Below are 19,327 nucleotides of genomic sequence, written 5' to 3' on the forward strand. Positions count from 1 at the left end.
TATTGTTAGGTTAGATAGTAAGTTTACCTTATAGTGTAAAAGTCACATGGCATTGGCTTTTCTGTCTCTTACAGCTGAAAGAATCCTGACACACAAGGCACAACTCAGGTTCTTCTGTGAAGCTCCAGGGTGGGCAATGAGGCCCACAGGCAACCAAAATGGATGCTCTCCAGCATGCGGCAAAATTTTACAGAATTTCCCTGTAAGTCTGAATCTATACACGTGTACATGCGTATACACACACTCACACAACTAGGGCCACACCCTTACCTCTTCTCATCCTCAGTGTAGCTATTTTGATGATCCCTTATTACAATGGTTAATTTCAGCATAGACAGTTATTCAGTACTTCACATTTTTATTCATCATAAAAATATATATATGTAACTCCAAATCGAGTGAGACATTATGCCTGGTGCTCTGTGGAGGAGTACAGATTGATGCCTCTTTTCAAAACACTTTGCCACAATCTTCACTGGACTTGGAAATAATCAAGCTTAGTCAAAGGTAAAAAACAAAAACACTTATTTAAAAAATACCATCCAACATTAATTGCGCCAACTTTGGCAGGCAGGCAGGGTGGGTGGTTAATGTTTTATTTGTATATGAAATTGGAGATACAGGAAGCAGTGTGGCAAAAAAAAAAAAAAAAAGAATGCTTATCATTAGAACTGAAAAAAAAAGTGAGTAGTATGCTAATATGATAGAAGGGAACTTTGAGTCACCACACAATGAGAAGAATCTCATCTTTGATAAGTACTAGTAGTGGGGGAGGTTTGACTTATTTGCAGGATTATGAAACGCGTTGATTCATGACTATGAAGAGGTAGACTGTAGAAAGCTGTGAGCAGACCCTAGTGTTAGTAGGGGATATGGAGAAGTGGGAATAAAGAGAAAGAAAAATAGGGCAGAATGTTTTTGCTCAAGGGTCCCTAGAAAAAAAAATTAAAAATTAAAAAAAAAATCGGAGTAAGCACGTATTGTAATATTTTTGTGACTATAAAAATGTAATGGGAAGCATTTACACTGTAGAAATCAATTACACTGTAAACATATACAATATCCTTTCATTGTGAGCATATATATGAAGCCTCCTGCAACTATTATATTATAAAATCACGTTATAAAATTCTACCTTTTTTTTGCTTGTTCCCTTTTCTGGTTCCTAGTTATTCACATTCTGGGAGAGGACAAAGGCCTTTACAGATTCATCAATCCAATCCTTTCTTTTCACAGATAATGGAGGGTAAATAGCTTGCCCACGGTCCCATTCATCCTCAGTGAAAGAGACTGGACTAGAACAACCAGGTCTCCTGATCCCCATCTGGTGCTTTTCTCATTACAACATGACCTGATTCACACGCCGCCGCCTTGTCCCTGGTCTGTACCTGGTGGTTCTCCCTCAATCTCAGCTGGGGCAGAAGGGCTGTGAAAGACAGAACCCGGTCCTCTTGGGGCCTCTGGTTTGCTGTGAGTGTGGGGCACTAGAAGAGGACGCCAGAAAACGCATCTCCCACTTCTATCCCGAGTCTGAAAGTGATCTACAACACACACACACACACACACACACACACACACACACACACACACACACACACACACACACACACACACACACACACACACACACACACACACACACACACACACACACACACACACACACACACACACACACAGTCAGGCTCTGTGATCACCTAGCTGAGAAATATTTCCTTGATAGGGCATTGTGTGAGAGAGGAATTTTTAACAGCTGCCATAGGAGAGGTTATTGATTTTAAAGGAGAACAACCGGCCAAGGATACATACACCTTTCAGAAGCTCCTGGTCACACACGATGACCAACAATGGAGAGCTTCCAGCTCCAGGGGTCATGTCAACACCAGGCACGAAGTCCCTGACCACAATACCATCAAATGGGCCACTAATCAGTGGTGGGAACTGCCTCCAAATATGCAAATTCCAGCAGAAAGGAAACACATTTGATTGGATTCTTTTAAAGAGCCCTACCAGTCTCGCATCTATTTTGGGTTTCATATTTATCAGCACTCAACATTCTAAATGTCCTAGTCTGGCTATCCCTATTTCTGGGTGACAACACCGGGGAACGCTTTATTGCAACGTTCATGAGAGGCGTCTCGAAAGTGAGGGCGGTCGGATCTCTCGAGGCCATTTTTTTCCTGCGGTTCCTTTGAGAACAAAATCAAAGTGTTATTGTACTTTTTAAATGTCTATCATATAAGGTTTTGATCAAGTTCAATACGAGGAATATGAATTTAAAATATCCTTTGTTGTAATCATGAACTAGGAAAACTGTGAGAGGAAACAGAGTGCTTGAAACTCTGACAATTTCAAGTTTATGGAAACATCGAAGAGTCCCACAATTCTATAGACTGTCCTGCAGAAACTTATCTTTCTTGGGCTCCATAAGTTTCTGTAAGAGCAAGGTTCTCTTTCATCTAAACTCTTCCTAGAAATTTGCTTTCTCGAGTGGAGATAAATCATTTGTTTTACAAAACAAGAGCTGCTGTGTGTTGTGTGTTCCATCTCAGGCAATAAATTGCCTTCGTACCGTATTTCTGGTCTCTTTCCATATAGCTTGCTGTATCCTATATACAGAATCCTGAAAAATCCTTTCCACTTGTGTAGGAAAGCCACAACTTTCTTCCTCCAGGGCGTTGATGGTTCGCAGAGCAAAGGGAGTCCTTTCTCGGGGCAGGGGGTTGTTCAGGGGCCGCATGGGGATGACGGAGTTGTACTTGTGCTGCCTGTTAACAGAGTTCATGAGGGACGTGTAGAACTGGAACTTACACCAGGTATCTCTTAAAAAGTTTTTGGTCAATAATAAGATTGTCCAGGCAGACCCATTGACAGCATCATCCAAATTCTGTAAATGCTGCCTGCCACATGGCATCTCAGCAAAGATCATTCCAGGTTTGATGCCGAAGTCATTTTCCAGCAGATTCTGGACTCGGAGGGCTTCGTCTGTGTCTTCTTCAGCATGCAGTATCACAAATTTGAGGAACACCTCTTCTTCTGCTTCCTCTTCTGGCACCTCCTCCACTCCCTTGGCTCCCTCCTGCTCCCCTGTTGGTATCTCTGCTGTATTGCTATGAGCAGCGGCATCACTCAGGGAGATTTCCTCAGATTTCTTGGAATCTGACTTGTGATGTCTTTGACTCGTATCCACACTCTGGCTTTTACCCCAAGAGAGAGAAAGAGGGCAGGGATCCGTTTTAGACTTTCCGATACCCATTATAAAGATCCAAATCAGAATAGGAAAGCTTTATTTCTCCGCATTTCATTTCATTCTAAAAGGAGAAATAACAAAGCAGAAGAATACGATAAACTTAATCAAAACATTAAAAATGGAAAATTTCATTCACCCCGAAAACCTCAAAAAGATGATAATATAAAGAAAGAATTGCCAAAGAGATCACTGGGAAATGAAATCACTGGTCTTTTTTGAGCTTCACAAGGGCTACTACAGGTAGTCAAGGGTAAGTTAAACAGAGGGTCCAGTTTAATATAACAGGAGACATTCGGAAATTTTAAATCGTATTATAACCACACTATAAACCTCCAAATTAAAATAAATTACTTTGGTATTTTAGAGAAAAGGTACCATATCAACTCTACCCATACGGAGTTTAAATCCAACTTCTCCATAACCAAATTACTGTGTAAGCTAGAAACAGGAAAACCTAAAGAAATCGAATATTCCAACATTAAACACAAAATTTGTTTTTGTATCAAACACAAATACAAAACAGAATACAAATATCCTAAAGATGGCTAGCAGGCAGCTCTACTGACTCAGAACAAAGAGAAGATCTGAAATGTCAAATGACTTGTTGCCCAGAATTCATGGGTTCAGAGCTTTTTTGTTTGTCTAGGATCAGGCCATGTTGTAGTGGGGCTGGTGGAGAAACTATAATAAGGATTGTGAAAAGTAAGGAATATCTTTCCCAGCTAATCTTGGGAATACTTAAGAAAACATTTATTCACCTAGGGAGAAATTAACATCTTAGTTTGGAAGTGAAATCTGGAAGCAAAGCCTTGTGATTTTCACCAGTGAAATTAACAAATAATCATTGTAGTCTATACTCGTTCATTTATTTTAAAAATCCTAAATTCAGGGTGTAAGAATTAGATCAGCTGTGAAAGAAAGGTACTCCATGTGAATCTAATTTAAACAAATTTTCAGATAATGTCGGCAGTGCTGTTAATATAACCCCCAAACAGGCAGTTTCAAGGGGGGTTCTTTTTTATCAAAAGACAGAAAATTTAGAATAGATAATTATAAGTTCCATGTTTTCAAACTCTGGGCCCATAGGCTGTATTCTAAAGCATTTTTATTTATTGTTCATTGGCAAAGACCAGAGTTCAAGAAGAAATCAGAATTTTATTCATTATGACCTAAGTAACATAGCTACATATACCAAAATATTTCAGGTTTAGAAGAAACCATTCAGCAAAAATGGTGAAAAACTGTTATGGGAAGAAAAAACAAGGAAAAACACCGAGGATTTTTTTCTAATGTATATAAGGAGTGAAAGGGTTTGCTACTGCCTCTGAATAGTGAAGGAATTGCTGGCTGTTGCCTGTCATTTATTCTGTCTGTACTTTAGGTTCTGATCCACAGTATACTGTGCCAGCCACCAAGTGGTAGTCTAAGGCATGACAACCCTCCAATGCTATTGATATCCCAATTAATAAACCTAAATGAACTCAGACTCTCTTCACTGGTTAGGATTAACTGCTGACTTTTTTTATTGTATCATGAAAAAAGTTTTACCATGCAGAATTGCAAAAGAAGGTTCCCCTTAATTAAAAAAAAAAAACCTATCCAGAGAAATCTATTAAAGTGTCAATTAAAATGATCTTCACTTATTCGTTGAGATAGGTCTCTTAAACCAACTTAACTTCATCATCTTAATCACTAGCTGCTGCAGATGAGTGCATGTGAAGTAATATAAAAGATTTTCACTAAAAAGTGTTGAAAACTTCTAAGGTAAAATGGTGTGTTGAGTCAGCACACAGAATCTTTTGAGATAAATAAAAATAAACAACAAAAGAATTACATTATGAATAAAAATTACAATTTTACGTCTCATTTTTCTTAAACACTGGTCAGCAAAAAACAGCAAAATACTCCAGAAATCTATGATGTGCTGTTCCAACTTCCAAGCACTCCTGCCCAGCCCCACCCGAAGCAGACCAGCGAGAAGAAAATTAGTGACAATGTCTGAAAACTTCACCATAACCTTCTAATTTGGAGAGGACAGTAAGGAGTTAGCCAAGGGGAAAAGATGTGGGAAGTTCTGCACTGGAGATCTGCCTTTCCCACCACCATGTGAGTCAGAGATGGGGAAGTGGTCCAGATTCTTCACAGGGGTTCTCAAGGCTGGAAGGAAGTGGGGAGAACCTGACTGTGTTCACCCTGAGCTAATTAACTCCATCAACAAAGAGAACAGAAGGAAGGTAGGGAACGTAGAAAGAAATAGGGGAGGGGAGAAGGCTGGCACAGAGAATCCTGCGAAGCCTCTTCAGTTTCCTCCTCCTCCATCAGGGACAGTTAGCATCAGGGTTAAAACACTGAGATTTCAGCTCCTTCCCCCCAGCTAAGCGGGAGGAGAGTGAAGGTGGCTGCAGGGGAGAGGCACACAGGATCACTGTTCACAGGAATAAAAACGTGTGTGTGTGTGTGTGTGTGTGTACATTTTTTATTTACTTTTTTAGAGGGGTAAACTTTGAAAATATTTATATTGAAAGGTCCCACTCCCATCCTTGTCTTTCCCATCCATCCTGTTGCCCCCATGGCCTCTTACTGGTGACTGCTTTTATTAGCTTTTCCTATATCCTTCCAATATTTCCTCATGAATACATATATTTTTTCTTTCCTTTTTTTAAAAAAAGTATTACTGGGCTTCCCTGGTGGCGCAGTGGTTGGGAGTCCGCCTGCCGATGCAGAGGACACGGGTTCGTGCCCCGGTCCGGGAGGATCCCACATGCCGCGGAGCGGCTGGGCCCGTGAGCCATGGCCGCTGAGCCTGCTCGTCAGGAGCCTGTGCTCCGCAACGGGAGAGGCCACAACAGTGGGATGCCCGCGTACCAAAAAAAAAAAAAAAAAAAAAGTATTACTGTATATATACACATACACTGCCAAACAGCAGTAGGTAGGTAAGTAGATAGACAGATAGATAGTAGATGGCTTTTTCCCTTAGTAATATAACTTCAGAGCTTTCCATATCAGCACACGGAGAACCTCCTCTTATTTACATCATCTCCTAACATGTGAATGTACCATAACTGTCCCGTTCTTCAATATGTGATTTGTTTGCAGTCTACCACTATCATGAACAATGCAGCAATGAATAACTTTGTACAAAGGTCATTTATGTGCAAGGTCATCTGCAGAATAATTGCCCCAAACAGGATTTCTGTATCAAAGGACAAATGCATTTATCATAGTGATAGATTTGGCCAAATAGCTCTGTGTAAGATTGAACCTTTTTTGGTTTGGTTTTGCTTTTCACTTGACAGAATGACACCTCCACCTCTATCCCTTGCCCCAGAAAAGATCTAAGACCAAAACTACCAATTACTATTGACCACAGCCCAACTGAGCTAATCACATCCCTTCAGGGCAACAGAAATGTGGAAAGATACAACCCATCAGAATGGAGCCCTTAAACCGAAGTTCTGAAGGGAAGATCAACAGGTCCAGGATAAGAAGGAAAGAGAGTCCAGAATGTATTCACTTTATATCTAGGCAAACGAAGGTGCCAAAGGAATCCCCCCACATTCAATAGGAGTAAGATGAGAAGAACAGCACGGCATATATGCACACTGGGCAAGTGCGCACAGATGTTACAGGAAATAAGAAAGAAGATAAAGAAGAATCAGAGCATGCAAGAGACAAATAAAAAATTCCATTCTCATTAAGACTATGTGCTCTGGAATCAGACTGCCTGAATGTAGATCCCAGCCCTACTATAAAAAAAAAACTGCAAGACTTTGTACAAATTACTGTACGTATATCTCTGTGCTTTGATTTCATCATGTGTAAAATGGTGATAATTATAATACCTACCTTTAAGGTTTTTACAAAGATCAAATGGCTTAGAAGAGTGCTCCACAAATGTCATCAGTTAATATTGTTATTAAATACATAACAAAGAAGCTAAAGAAAACTTTACGGTTTTACTTTAGTAGCAATAAGAGAAGGCAGAACTAAGCTGTGTGCCTACAGGGGGGTGAGTGGATGTGGCAGAGAACACCTGCAGAAGTTCCCTTTGACTGTTTCATTGTTCTCAGTAAAAGAGGAAGCAAAACCCCTTCCTTAGGACTGCCCCAAACCTCAATCTCATTTTGTAGTATAAATGATACAGGCTGGAGCCTATTGGGGTGAGATTACCATGTCCACAGGTTATTACTCTTCCTCAGCCCTACCCAATGCTGATTAGTGTCTGTGTGTACTCTTGCTCCCAGCAGAAGACTTCTGTGGCTGGAGGAGAGTCAGGGCAGCACCCGTTGGGTCCTATCCCAGGACAGCCCCTCTCCATGCAGAAATTTCCCAGGAGGTTCCTCAGGGTGGTTACAGCCATCAGCCCTCTCTCCCCTGTCCCAAACTAAAAACTGACCCTTCAGTGTGAATTTCTCTTTCATACAAAGTTTACTTTCCTCACCAAGATCTTTGTGAGAGTCAACTGTATGTGTCAGCTGGGCTAGGCTATGGTGCCTAGCTGTTTGGCCAAACACCAGACCAGATGTCGCTCTGAAGGTATTTTTTAGGTGAGACTGACATTAAAGCAGTAGACTTTAACCGTAAAAATAATGAATCACTATGCTGTATACCTGAAACTAATATAATATTGTATTAATCAACTATATTTCTATTTTTAAAAATAAATAAAGCAGTAGACTTTGAGTAAAGATTACCCTCCATAGTGTGGGTGGAACTTAATAAGTGAAGGCCAGAGCAATACTGAGGCTCCTCAAATAAGAAGGAATTCTGCCTTGGGACAGCAACATATAAATTCCACCTGAGTTTCCAGCGTTCAGACTCAAGACTGCAAAGTCATCTCCTGTCTGTTTCTAGCCCTGCAGATTTGGGACCTGCCAGCCCCGCCAGTCACATGAGCCAATTCCTTAAAATGAATCTCCCACCCTCCCTCCCTCTCCCTCTATAAAACCTATTGGTCCTGTATCTCTGAAAAACCCAAATACAGCCCTCCTTAAAAGTTTGTTGCCCTAGGGCCTCCCTGGTGGCGCAGTGGTTGAGAGTCCGCCTGCCGATGCAGGGGATACGGGTTCGTGCCCCGGTCTGGGAGGATCCCATATGCCGCGGAGCGGCTGGGCCCGTGAGCCATGGCCGCTGGGCCTGCGCATCCGGAGCCTGTGCTCCGCAACGGGAGAGGCCACAACAGTGAGAGGCCCGCATACCGCAAAAAGAAAAAAAAGAAAAAAAAGAAAAAAAAAAAAAAAAGTTTGTTGCCCTAGAATTAAGAGTTACTGTTTCCATTTAAAAAAATTTTTGACCACTTGGGAAGAGAGGCTCCCAAAAAGCAGTAAGTAAAACAATGATCAGTAATAACTTGATAATAAAATACATATGCACAAACCATTTTCAACCTATGTGTTTACTACAGAAAAAGCTTATGCGTTTAAATCACCGCCTCTGAAATTTAACACATTTAACAAACATTTAGGCATCTAGTACTTGGATCCTTTAGCCCTGGAGAACTTTTTAGTTGTATTTCCTATCTGAATAGCACCATCTTGTGGGAAATACATACAAAATTAATAGTTTCTTCCCTTAATTCAATTAATAAATAGGTTTTGTCATTATTAATAAGGGTTGTTGAAAACTTACTCTGCACCAAGACCTGCTGCGTTTTAGGGATGTGGACCCAGGATAAGCAGATGATTAGGACTCATTGCACTGGTGCTTCATTCAAATAACGGGTGCTACCAGAGCACTCGGGATGGACACGCAGTGGGGAGCACTGCATCAGTAAGGCCGAGAGGCAGACAGTTTCCAGGCAGTGGGAGCAGCACTTGCAAAAAAAAAAACACTGAAGCACCAGAGGGCACAGTGTATTAGGATCATTTTGCACCAGGTATTTAGATGGCTCAAGTCCAAATATGCAGGGGTATGAGGGGAGAGAATAGTGGTGAGAGATAAGGATGGAGAGATAAACAGGATTAGAGTGAGTAAGGAACCTAGTTTACTTGGTTCAGGACTTTGAACCTGATCGTGTTGGCAGACAGAGAGCCCCTGGTAGGTATTAAGCAGGGGAGCGACAGGATCTGACTTGTTTTAGATGAGAGTAAGGAGACTAGGCTTAAGGACTGTAAGGCCCTGGACGGGGAGAACAATCAGTTGAGAGGCTGTTACAGTAACCTAGATGAGAAAGCAGAGCCCTGAACTAAGGAAGTTACGGTGGAGATGAAGATATGTAGGAGGTGCCAGAGGTTGGGAGGGTGACGGAGAAAGAAGGATCAAGTATGCTTCCCAAGTCTATGCCTTGTTACATTCGCTGAGTCGTTTGCTGAGACAAGCAGGGTGGGGGTTGGATGTAGCTGACCAGTTAATCCAGTTTGGGACACAGGGAGCTTAGGGTGCCTGTGACCTGGAAGAGGAGCTGTCCAATAGGTACTTACACATGTAGGTCCGAGGCTGAGGGGAGGTTTTTTTTTTTTTTGCAGTACGCGGGCCTCTCACTGTTGTGGCCTCTCCCGTTGCGGAGCACAGGCTCTGGACGCGCAGGCTCAGTGGCCATGGCCCACGGGCCCAGCCGCTCCGCGGCATGTGGGATCCTCCCGGACCGGGGCACAAACCTGTGTCTCCTGCATCAGCAGGAGGACTCTCAACCACCGTGCCATCAGGGAAGCCCGTGAGGAGAGCATCTTGATGGGAGATAAAAGCTTGACACTAGCTCAAATCTGTGAGTAACTCAAAACAAGTAGAAAGAAAAGAGAAGGAAGAGAGCTGAAGACAGAATCAATGCCTGAGGGGCACCTGGAGGAGGGGGACCCATAAAGGAGAGGGAGGAGTGGCACCCGAGCAGCAGGAAAATCAGGCACAGAATCCGGAAGCCAAGGCAGGAGAGTACCTCGAGCAGTGGTCAGTGTCCAAGGCATTGAGCCCCTTGAGGTTCACCAGAGCAGTTACAGGGGATGGTGGGAGTCACCAGTGTGCTCAAGAGTCTAGAGGATGAGGGGGCGGGGGAGGGGAAAGCTTAGCTAAGAAGGAAGGAAGCCAACAGCTACAAACGAACATAGGCTGGGGAGAGGATTCCATGAAGAGAGGAGAAACTCAGAATGCTTGGAAACGGAGGGAACTGGCTAGTAGAGAGAAAGGATGAAAAGTATGGATGGGAGCTTCTTAGAGCTGAGCTGTTCTCCTCTTGGTCATTGGGCAGCTCTCTCTCCTACTCCCCCTTTCCCTGGGAGAGGAGAGAGGCCACCTAACTCCTGAGGGTGCTAGGTCCCAGGGTAATGTCTGTGATGAATACTGCAGATGATGTGGTGACCTACAGGACTTTGGGTTTTAGCTTCTTGGGAGAAGGTGAGTGCACTTTGCTTTTTTTTTTTATCAGGGATGGCTGCAGTATATTGTAAGAGAGCACATTTCTTGCTATCATCGTCTGGAGGTTTAGGTATGGAAAGAAGGGAAGGTATGGATGTTAAGTAGCCAAAGGGGCGTTCTGTAACAGATCCTGCAGATTTGCTCACGCAAAACTTATTCCAACTTCCTTTTAGTGAACCCTCCTGTACTTCCTGTGCCACAAGTACTAAAAGCTCTAGTTCCTAGACTTCCTTGAAGCTAGGGTTCTGGATGTAATTTAAGTTCTGCCCATCAGATGTACTTACTAGTGTGAGTTAACTATGAAGGGAGGCAGAGCATGAGGCAGTGACTGCTGGTTAAGACTCCAGCAGAGTTGGTGTGACTCAGAGCCGGCAGCTTGCTGATCTGGCAGGAGGCTTCATGGTTGTGGCAAAAGCTCCAGCTCCGGACTTCCCTGGTGGCGCAGTGGTTAAGAATCCGCCTGCCAATGCAGGGGGCACGGGTTCAAGGCCTGGTCCGGGAAGATCCCACATGCCGCAGAGCAACTGAGCCCGTGCGCGCCACAACCACTGAGCCTGCGCTCTAGAGCCTGCGCACCACAACTACTGAAGCCCGTGCGCCTAGAGCCTGTGCTCCGCAACGGGAGAAGCCACCACAATGAGAAGCCCGCGCGCTGCAACGAAGAGTAGCCCCCGCTTGCCGCAACTAGAGAAAGCCCGCATGCAGCAACGAAGACCCAACGCAGCCAAAAATAAATAAATAAATAAATAAATTTTAAAGAAGCTCCAGCGCCACTAGACCAGTTCAGTAGGTGGTGGTCTGAGGTATCCTATCTTCAACTTACCCAGTGACACTGTACATTTTGTAATATCCTCTAAGGCACACTTTTCTGCTTAAACTAGCTATAGTAGACTGTTCTCTGCAACAAAACTATGATTGATACAACATCCAAATCCAGGCCAGGGAACTACAGCAGGTCAGCAGCAAAACATGGTCTGCCACCTGTTTTTATAAGTAAAGTTTTAGTGGAAGACAGCCATGCCATTCATTTCTGTATTGCCTATGGCAAATTTCATGCTACAGAGGCAGAGTTGAAGAGTTCCAACAGGAGCCGTGTGGCCTGTACCGCCCATGGTATTTACTGTCAGGACCCAACAGAAGAGACATGAGCCAGCCAGACAAGGAACATGTAGACTTTTCTTCCAGACTTCTTCACACTGGAAATATTTTATTAAAATAAAATCCCCCCCAAAAAAATAAAATAAAATAAAATCCCAGCTAGGGTGATCAATATCTTCAGGAATAGGATAGGTAGAATTTGAATCCACCTGTTCTTTACTGAAATAACATTATTGAGAGTCAGCTGTCATTTATTTATTTTCTTCTTTTGGGACTTGCACAGAATCCATAAGGATAGCAAAGGCCCAGTATAAAGGAAAGGATTAATTATCAAATATTACCCATTGATACTTACAGTCTAACTAAGCTAGTGCCTGTGTTTTTCATTTTAGGTACCAAAGCTTGCATTAGAAATGTTAGGGATCTGTAGGAGTCTAAAACCCTGTATCTTCCCTTCATGGCTCTAGTCACACTACAATTCATTATATGTTTGAGTATCTGCTTAGTTTCTCATCTTTCCCATTAGACTGTAAACTCTATCAGAATAACACCAAATCTGTCTTGTCACTGTATCTCCAGAGTTTTGCACATAGTCAGCATTCAACAATATCTTCTGAATGAATGAATGAATTAGACAATTCCAAATATAAGACCTGGGCTTCCCTGGTGGCACAGTGGTTGAGAGTCTGCCTGCCAATGCAGGGGACACGGGTTTGTGCCCCGGTCTGGGGGGATCCCACATGCTGCGGAGTGGCTGGGTCCGTGGGCCATGACCACTGGGCCTGCGCGTCCGAAGCCTGTGCTCCGCAGCGGGACAGGCCACAACAGTGAGAGGCCCACGTACTGGGGAAAAAAAAAAAAATATATATATATATATATATATATATATATATATACATATATAAGACCTAACACAGTTTTTCAAGTTGAGAGACAGCTGAACAGATAGCTCTTTATCATCCCTACCATATAAATTATTGACTCAATCAGAATAGGGACCAGCCTATCCAAATGTATGGATTTTTTAATGAGCAATTATGTTACATTTTTAAAAACAGTATGAATATAAATATGGTACATTCATTTCAAGATACAGCTCAAGGGTCATATTTGGCAGAATGCTTTTCCTTTGATCTCCAGGTTGAGTTAAGTACTCCTCTGGCTGCCCATAATATCTTGCTCATATTTCTTATAATATGTATCGCACAGCACTTTTAACTTGTCTTCCCTGATGGCCTGGGAGGTAGCTTCCACCTCATTTTCCCAGACTTCTCCACCATGGAAAATGGCACCATCATTTGCCCAGTTACAACAGCCAGAAACCTCAGGCATCACTTTCCACTTTCCCCTTCCATTCCTACACTTTCACTTCCGTGTTGTCAGCAAGCCAACCTGTAAAACACATCTCAAAATGTTCCACTTCCCTCCCCACTGCATTTTCACTCTAGATCAACATCTCTCCCCTAGTCTACTACACTGCTCCTTCCTAATCGGTCTCCTACGGCCACTCTTGGTCAGTCTAATCCATTCTCCACTCAGCAGCCACAATGATCTTTTTAATTAAGTACATACAACTGATCAAATTACTACCATTTACACCCCTGCAATGGGTTCCTACTGCTCTTAGAATCAAAATTTCTTAATATGGCAAGGATGCCCTGCATGATCCGGCTCCTTCAGCTCCAAGCTTATCTCGTGCTTTTCTTCCCTCTGCTCCCCCAGTTCCCTACATGTGTGTCTTTTTTTGTTTCTCAAACTTGCTCAGCTTTCTCCTGTCACAGGATCTATGGAAACATTTTATTGCAATTCTGAAGTATGAGTTACATGACTATATTTTCTTATTAGAGAACTTGTACATAGTATCATAGGCTAGCCAACATTCTATTAGAGGTACACAATCAAAATGTTCAAAAAGTAGGGAATGGCAACATAAACTATGTCATATTATTCATATGATTGAACCCATTAAATCATCAAAATGTTTACAAATGTTACGAATTATTTTAATGACATGAGAAAATGCTTCCATAACAATAAGTGGAAAAAAGAGACTATAAAATAAAGTATACTGTAAAACTTTGTAAAAACAAACTATAGAGAAAATAGATTGGAATGAAGTATCCCAAAAAGTTAACATTGGTTAGCTGTGTATTACAGATGTGTGAATGTACATGTATCTGTATCTATACACCCTTTTTCTACAATGATAATGTAATCTGGAAAAAAAAAGATTTTTTAGTAAATACATTATTCTCTAGATTTTGTGTTTTTAAATAGAGGTCACATTCACTTAATGCCTCAAATAGTATATACCTTATGTGCGATATCTGCACATTTTGGATGGGTTGAGCTCACCTCCAGGTTTAAGTGTTTGATCTCCTGTTTTTGTTTTTTTTTTTTAACCTATATGCAAATTTTCCAACAGTCTGGATTTGCTAACTCTAAACCCAACAGGGGTCCTCCAATATGTTACTTAATTACACATACTAGAAGGCAGAATATTCATCTCCACAGTACCTAAAACAGGTCCTTGAGCAAGTAAATGTTTAATTAATTTTTTAAAAATTGCTTCTATCAGGTAGGAAAACAAAAATACACAAACCGGTCTTCCCCTGAGCACCGTCTTTTTCACCTGTGGAGCCTGTCTCTTTTCTCAGCTGCTAGGAAGGTCCAGGTAGATGAGTGCTGTCTAATCAACATACAGAAGCTTGGGGTAAGAGATTTGATCATGATTTCACTCATGGCTTTCCTTTAACCCTTCTACTCTTTGTTCCATATTCCAAATCCCTTTATTTAAAAATTTTATTTAATCTTCTATTGTATATGTTTATTCAAGCATCTGAAATCCCAACTCTGAAATGAGAAAAAAATTTTTTTTTTCTGTTCTTTTAAAAGAAAGGAAGGTATTGGGTTGGCCGGAAAGTTCACTCAGGCTTTTCTGTAAACATTTTGGCCAGCCTAATAGTACCTATTCTACTGGTAACATAACAGAACTAGTTCCTTGGGATTAAAATGAGAAATAAACATTATGTAAATTAAACGGTCTTTTATTCCCCAACAGCTTTTCGTGAAGATGAAAATATTGTTTTTCATTTCCATTCCCACATATTTTAAAAAGAGAACTGAATCTTGCTATGAATCTTGTTATTCTGACACTGGCTCAGTCACTACACAACTTAAAGACGTGTATAATATTCTCTGAATAAGTGCCTTCATTTTTCTTCTTCCCATTAAAACTACCTGTTACTGGTACCACTCAACAACGCTCTGAATCAGAGACTACTGCTTCCCACTGAAGCAAAGGAATTGAAAAAAAATATTGCATATTCTTTCCAGTAAATAGAGTATTTTCCTTTCATTTTCTATATTTAAGAATGAGAACTAGCCTTAAAGGGCAAACCTTGTCCAAACCAGGAACAACGTTTTATAAAAACACAGACTGTAAGGGCAAACTTGTACATCTTACCAAAGTGAGACTCAAGAGAAAGCTGCTTGTGCACTTTCAACATTAGAGAGTCCTAGCAACCAATAAGGATTTAACGGTGCCATAAGCTTCGTGGAATATTAGAGAACAGCGTTCAGTATCTAACAGCCACCAACCCAGAGGGTCAGTGACAAGAAGATGTTACCAGGACTAAGGCAGTAACCCCTGAGACAGTATGTCAACAGGGGAGTGAGGAAAGTGAAGGTGTACAGCCTGCGATGGCCTAGCAGAGGCCTGCTGCAGGCAAGGAGTACAGCAGCAAGATCAGAGCCACTCCATCTGAGGGGGGGGGGGGCCGGGGCCGGGGCGGGGCGGGGCGGGGTGGGGGGAGCAGAAGATAAGACCAGGGAAGCAGTCAGGGGTGAGATGACACAGGGCTTTGAGCCATGGTAAGAATTTGGTTTTTATGATTCTGATAAGAAGCCACCAGAAGGTTTTGAAGGGAAGTGAAAATTCTGATTAGATATTTTTTAAAAAACCACTGCTATTTGGAGAAACACTATATAGAAGCAAGGATAGAAGCTGGAAGACCAAATCGGAGTCTTCACAGTCGTCCAGTAAAAGAGAATTGTGGTTTGTGTTAGAGAGGGCACATAATATGTGGTCGAACTTGAGCTATCTTTTCAAGGTAGAGTCAACAGAGTTTGCTGGATGCTTGGATGTGGGGTCAGAGCTGAAAAGAGGAGTCGATGACGATCCCTAGAGTTTCAGCCTCACTGAATAGCAGTAACATTTCCTGTGATAAGGAAGGTAAGTGAGGGGTAAACAGAAGAGGACTGGGTGGGTGTGTATCAGTAATTCTGTTTGGACATACTACATTTAAATGCTGATCAGACTTCCTAGTGGAGATGTTGAGCAAATAGCTAGACATGCATCTAGAGCTCAGGACAGAAGTAAAACTAGAAAGAAAAATTTGGAAGTCATCAGCTTATAGATGTTATTTATAGTCATGAAATATGGCTTGGGATAGAAATTGCCTTGGGAGAAAGTTATGGCTCAAAAGAGAATATGGCCAAGAACCAAGCACTGTGGCAGTCTAACAGTGGTCGAGAAAAGAAGGAAAAGCCTGGAGACACAGAAAGAGTGACCAGTGAGGTGAAAGGAAATGCAGAAGATGGTGGTGACCTGGGAGCCAAATGCAGAAAAAATATCAAGGAGGAGGGAGCGAACAACTGTGTCACAGGAGGTGGAAATGTACACAGACACTGGATTTCACAAGTGACATGGGGGTGATGGAGACAAAAAGCCTGAGATGAGAGTGTGGAGGAGGAAACAGGAGGAGGAGAAATAAAGGCTTGGAGGCAAGTCTTTCAAAGAGCTTTTTCTCGTTCTCTTTCTTTTCTTTCTTTCTTTTGTCTTTTTAAGTAAAAGGGAGCAAAGAAATGGGTGGAACCTAGGAGGAGACGTTTGGTCTAGCGGGATTATTTAAAGGCGAGTTATTTATCAAAAGGTATTTGTTAAACGAATAAATTTAAAAATACCACAGGGAGCCAATGATTCAACAGGTGAGGTGCAAGACATCCAACATACAGCTGGACATCTAAGTAACATTTACTTTGTTTCAGGAGAATGTAAGGCATTATTCTATATATGCCCATCTACTTTCTGATTTCAGTGAGATATAACATGGAGTTGCTTATCTCTATTTATAACCAACGCACTACTTAAGATTATTTTTAAAGACTTTTAAAACCAAAGTTTACTGCCATGAAAAACTGGAGAGGTCCTAACTAACAAAATTCTGAAAACGAGCTCACAGCTGCCAGCCCAAATTATTTTTATCCAAATTAGCTTTGGGACAAGATCCCAAATCAGCAAACCAAAACCAAAACTTTCAGCACTGGCTCAAGTGTGCCTGGCGGAGGCTCCCAAAGAACCTTTAAGCCCTCTGAGACGCTGGGCTCTTTGCTTAGGGTTCTGAGGTTTCTTTAAAAGATAAGTTTCCTAGTCTAAATGAAACTTAAAAGACAGGCAGAGAGTTGGCGGGTGTGCTCCCTTCAGAGCGAGGCAACTCTGCTGGAAGGACGGCCGGCTCGCCCACCCCCGCGCCCGTCCGGCCCCCAGCCCACCCGCCCGGGCGCCCGCTACTTGCCGGGGAGGCGGGCGGCGCGGTAGCTCCGCCACGGATCCGTCCTCCTCGCCCGCCGAGCGCTGCGCAACTTCCCGTGGGCGTCGGGAAGGAGAGGCGGCCGGTCCACTGCGCGCCGCAGACCCCGCCCCACGCCCGCGGCCCCGCGCCGCGCGAGGCTGGGCGCGCGGAAGTCAGGGGGCCGCCGAGTCCCCTCCCCTCCGGGACGCGCCACCACTTAACCCTTGCAGGCCGGCCCCGCCGGAGGGAGTCCGAGCTTTACGAGGCTGGAAGTCTCTGGGCGGCGGGAAGGAGAGGCCGGCAGGGCGGAGGAAGGGAACTCGCGCAGGGTAATTGTCCCTGCGCTGCTTTTTGTTTCTCTCTTTTTTTAAATGTCCCTTGAGGCCCGACTTGGAGGCCAGGGACTCAGCTGTCTGTTCCTTACAGACGTGAGTGCGGGAATGGGAGCTGCATTCGCTGCTTCCGCGCCTACCCAGCGCGCCCAGCATTGAGCCTGCAGCGGAGCCCGGGGCTCCCAACAGAAGCCCCCAGACTCTAAAGGAAGGAAACAGCCAGTCTCACCCAAACCAACCCTCTAAGACCCTTCCCGAGGTACAGCGACTCTCCGGGCCCTCCAAGTTGGTCCCTTGGCTCTTCCTTTCTCTTTGGGTTTCTCTCACTGACTACTGCTGCAGTCAACTACATCCCTGGTTGGGGGTGGTGGCGTATCAGTACCTCCCCACTCTCAACACCAACCAAAAGGCACCTTGAGAAAGATTCCTTTCTCAGATTCTTTTTCACAGCCGAAATAGACTGGAACTCCGCTGAATATTTAGGGAGAACAGAAAAGCAACCGAGTAATTCTAAGAAGGATAAAATACCTGATAAAACCAAATATGTTATCCTACCATATCTATCTCAGGCTCCCAACCCCAGTCATTCCCAAAGAACCCAGTTCAGAAACCACATACCCCCCCAACCCCCCCTTCTTTTCAGGCAATCCCTACTCACTGCCAAAGGAGGAGAACCCCATTACTAAACATCAGAGAAGACAATGAATAGTACATTGGAACTGAAGGTCCATACCTGGATCTCAGAGGCTTACTACTGGTAGACCTAAGTTATTTTCTCTTCCTCTCCCCCCTACCTGAGGATGGGCCATTGAAGGTGGCACTGGCCGACAGTAATTACTTGGTGAAATGCCCTATTAAGCATCATGTCAACACAATTCATTATCCACTGACAGCTGGTTTCTCCTCCTCCCTCTATTGACTTTTCAGCTAAACAGTGGCCTCCCTGTTACTAAATCTGGTACTTTTTGTTCCCTTCATTTCCTTTTCATTTCCTAATCTCCCTTTGGCAATTGACAAGGTTGATCATTGTCTCCTCCAGATACTCTAGTTCCTTGATATTAACCCATGGGGCCTTCATGCTCATCCTACTTGTTAAAATTCTTCTCTTTCAGTCTCTTCTGCCTGTTCCTCTTCCTCTGGCAACCCTTCATACCACTGCTTTCCAAACTTCTTCATTGAAATATCACTAATGACAAATGCGATAAACATTTACTTCCCCATTCATCACCCACATCACATGCATAAGTGAACCTAAAGTCACTGTCAAGGGCAAATTTACTTGAATTGTCTCATTTTGTTTTAAATTGCTCCAGATTTTGCACTGTTCTTCATAAATATTCACATGTTGTACTAAAAAAATTTTCAAACTGGTTACAAGTTAAATTTTTCTCCCCAAATTATCAAGTATACATGTCAAGAAAATGCACCAATCACTTATGCCACAAATATTTTGAGTCTTCTAAAGGCACTAGGGATACAGTGTGAACAAGACAGAGATGGCCCCAGTCCTCATGGAGATTTTGCAGTCTAGAGCAGGAGACAGAGGACAGACATTGTGTACAATTTCAGATCCATTCATTGAAAAGAATGAATGTATGGAAGAAAGCAGAGTAAAGTGGGGAGGAGTGCTAATTAAGTCAGGAAAGAGATGGCTTCTCTGACATGTAAAACGTTTTTCCTGTGGCTTCATACCCTTGAAACCCTTGGCATTCAATGCTCGTGTTTTC

General features: G+C 42.9%; 1 protein-coding gene across 2 annotated transcripts; it reads right to left on the minus strand.

Moving 5' to 3' along the window:
* Positions 1 to 2,271: 2,271 nt before the first annotated feature.
* TICAM2 (TIR domain containing adaptor molecule 2) lies at positions 2,272 to 17,388 on the minus strand. Of its 2 annotated transcripts, none has more exons than XM_060093265.1 (2): positions 17,272 to 17,388; positions 2,272 to 3,311 (listed from the first exon to the last, which is right to left on the minus strand). In XM_060093265.1, the coding sequence occupies exon 2, from the start codon at positions 3,254 to 3,256 to the stop codon at positions 2,549 to 2,551; it is 708 nt and encodes a 235-aa protein (XP_059949248.1). In that variant the 5' UTR covers positions 3,257 to 3,311; positions 17,272 to 17,388; the 3' UTR covers positions 2,272 to 2,548. The 2 variants fall into 2 exon arrangements, with proteins under 2 accessions (XP_059949248.1, XP_059949249.1); XM_060093266.1 differs by lacking the exon at positions 17,272 to 17,388 and adding an exon at positions 14,298 to 14,384.
* Between the last annotated feature and the right edge of the window lie 1,939 nt (positions 17,389 to 19,327).

The sequence above is a fragment of the Mesoplodon densirostris genome, chromosome 3 (assembly GCF_025265405.1).
Source record: "Mesoplodon densirostris isolate mMesDen1 chromosome 3, mMesDen1 primary haplotype, whole genome shotgun sequence".
In the NCBI taxonomy this organism is placed as follows: Eukaryota; Metazoa; Chordata; class Mammalia; order Artiodactyla; family Ziphiidae; genus Mesoplodon; species Mesoplodon densirostris.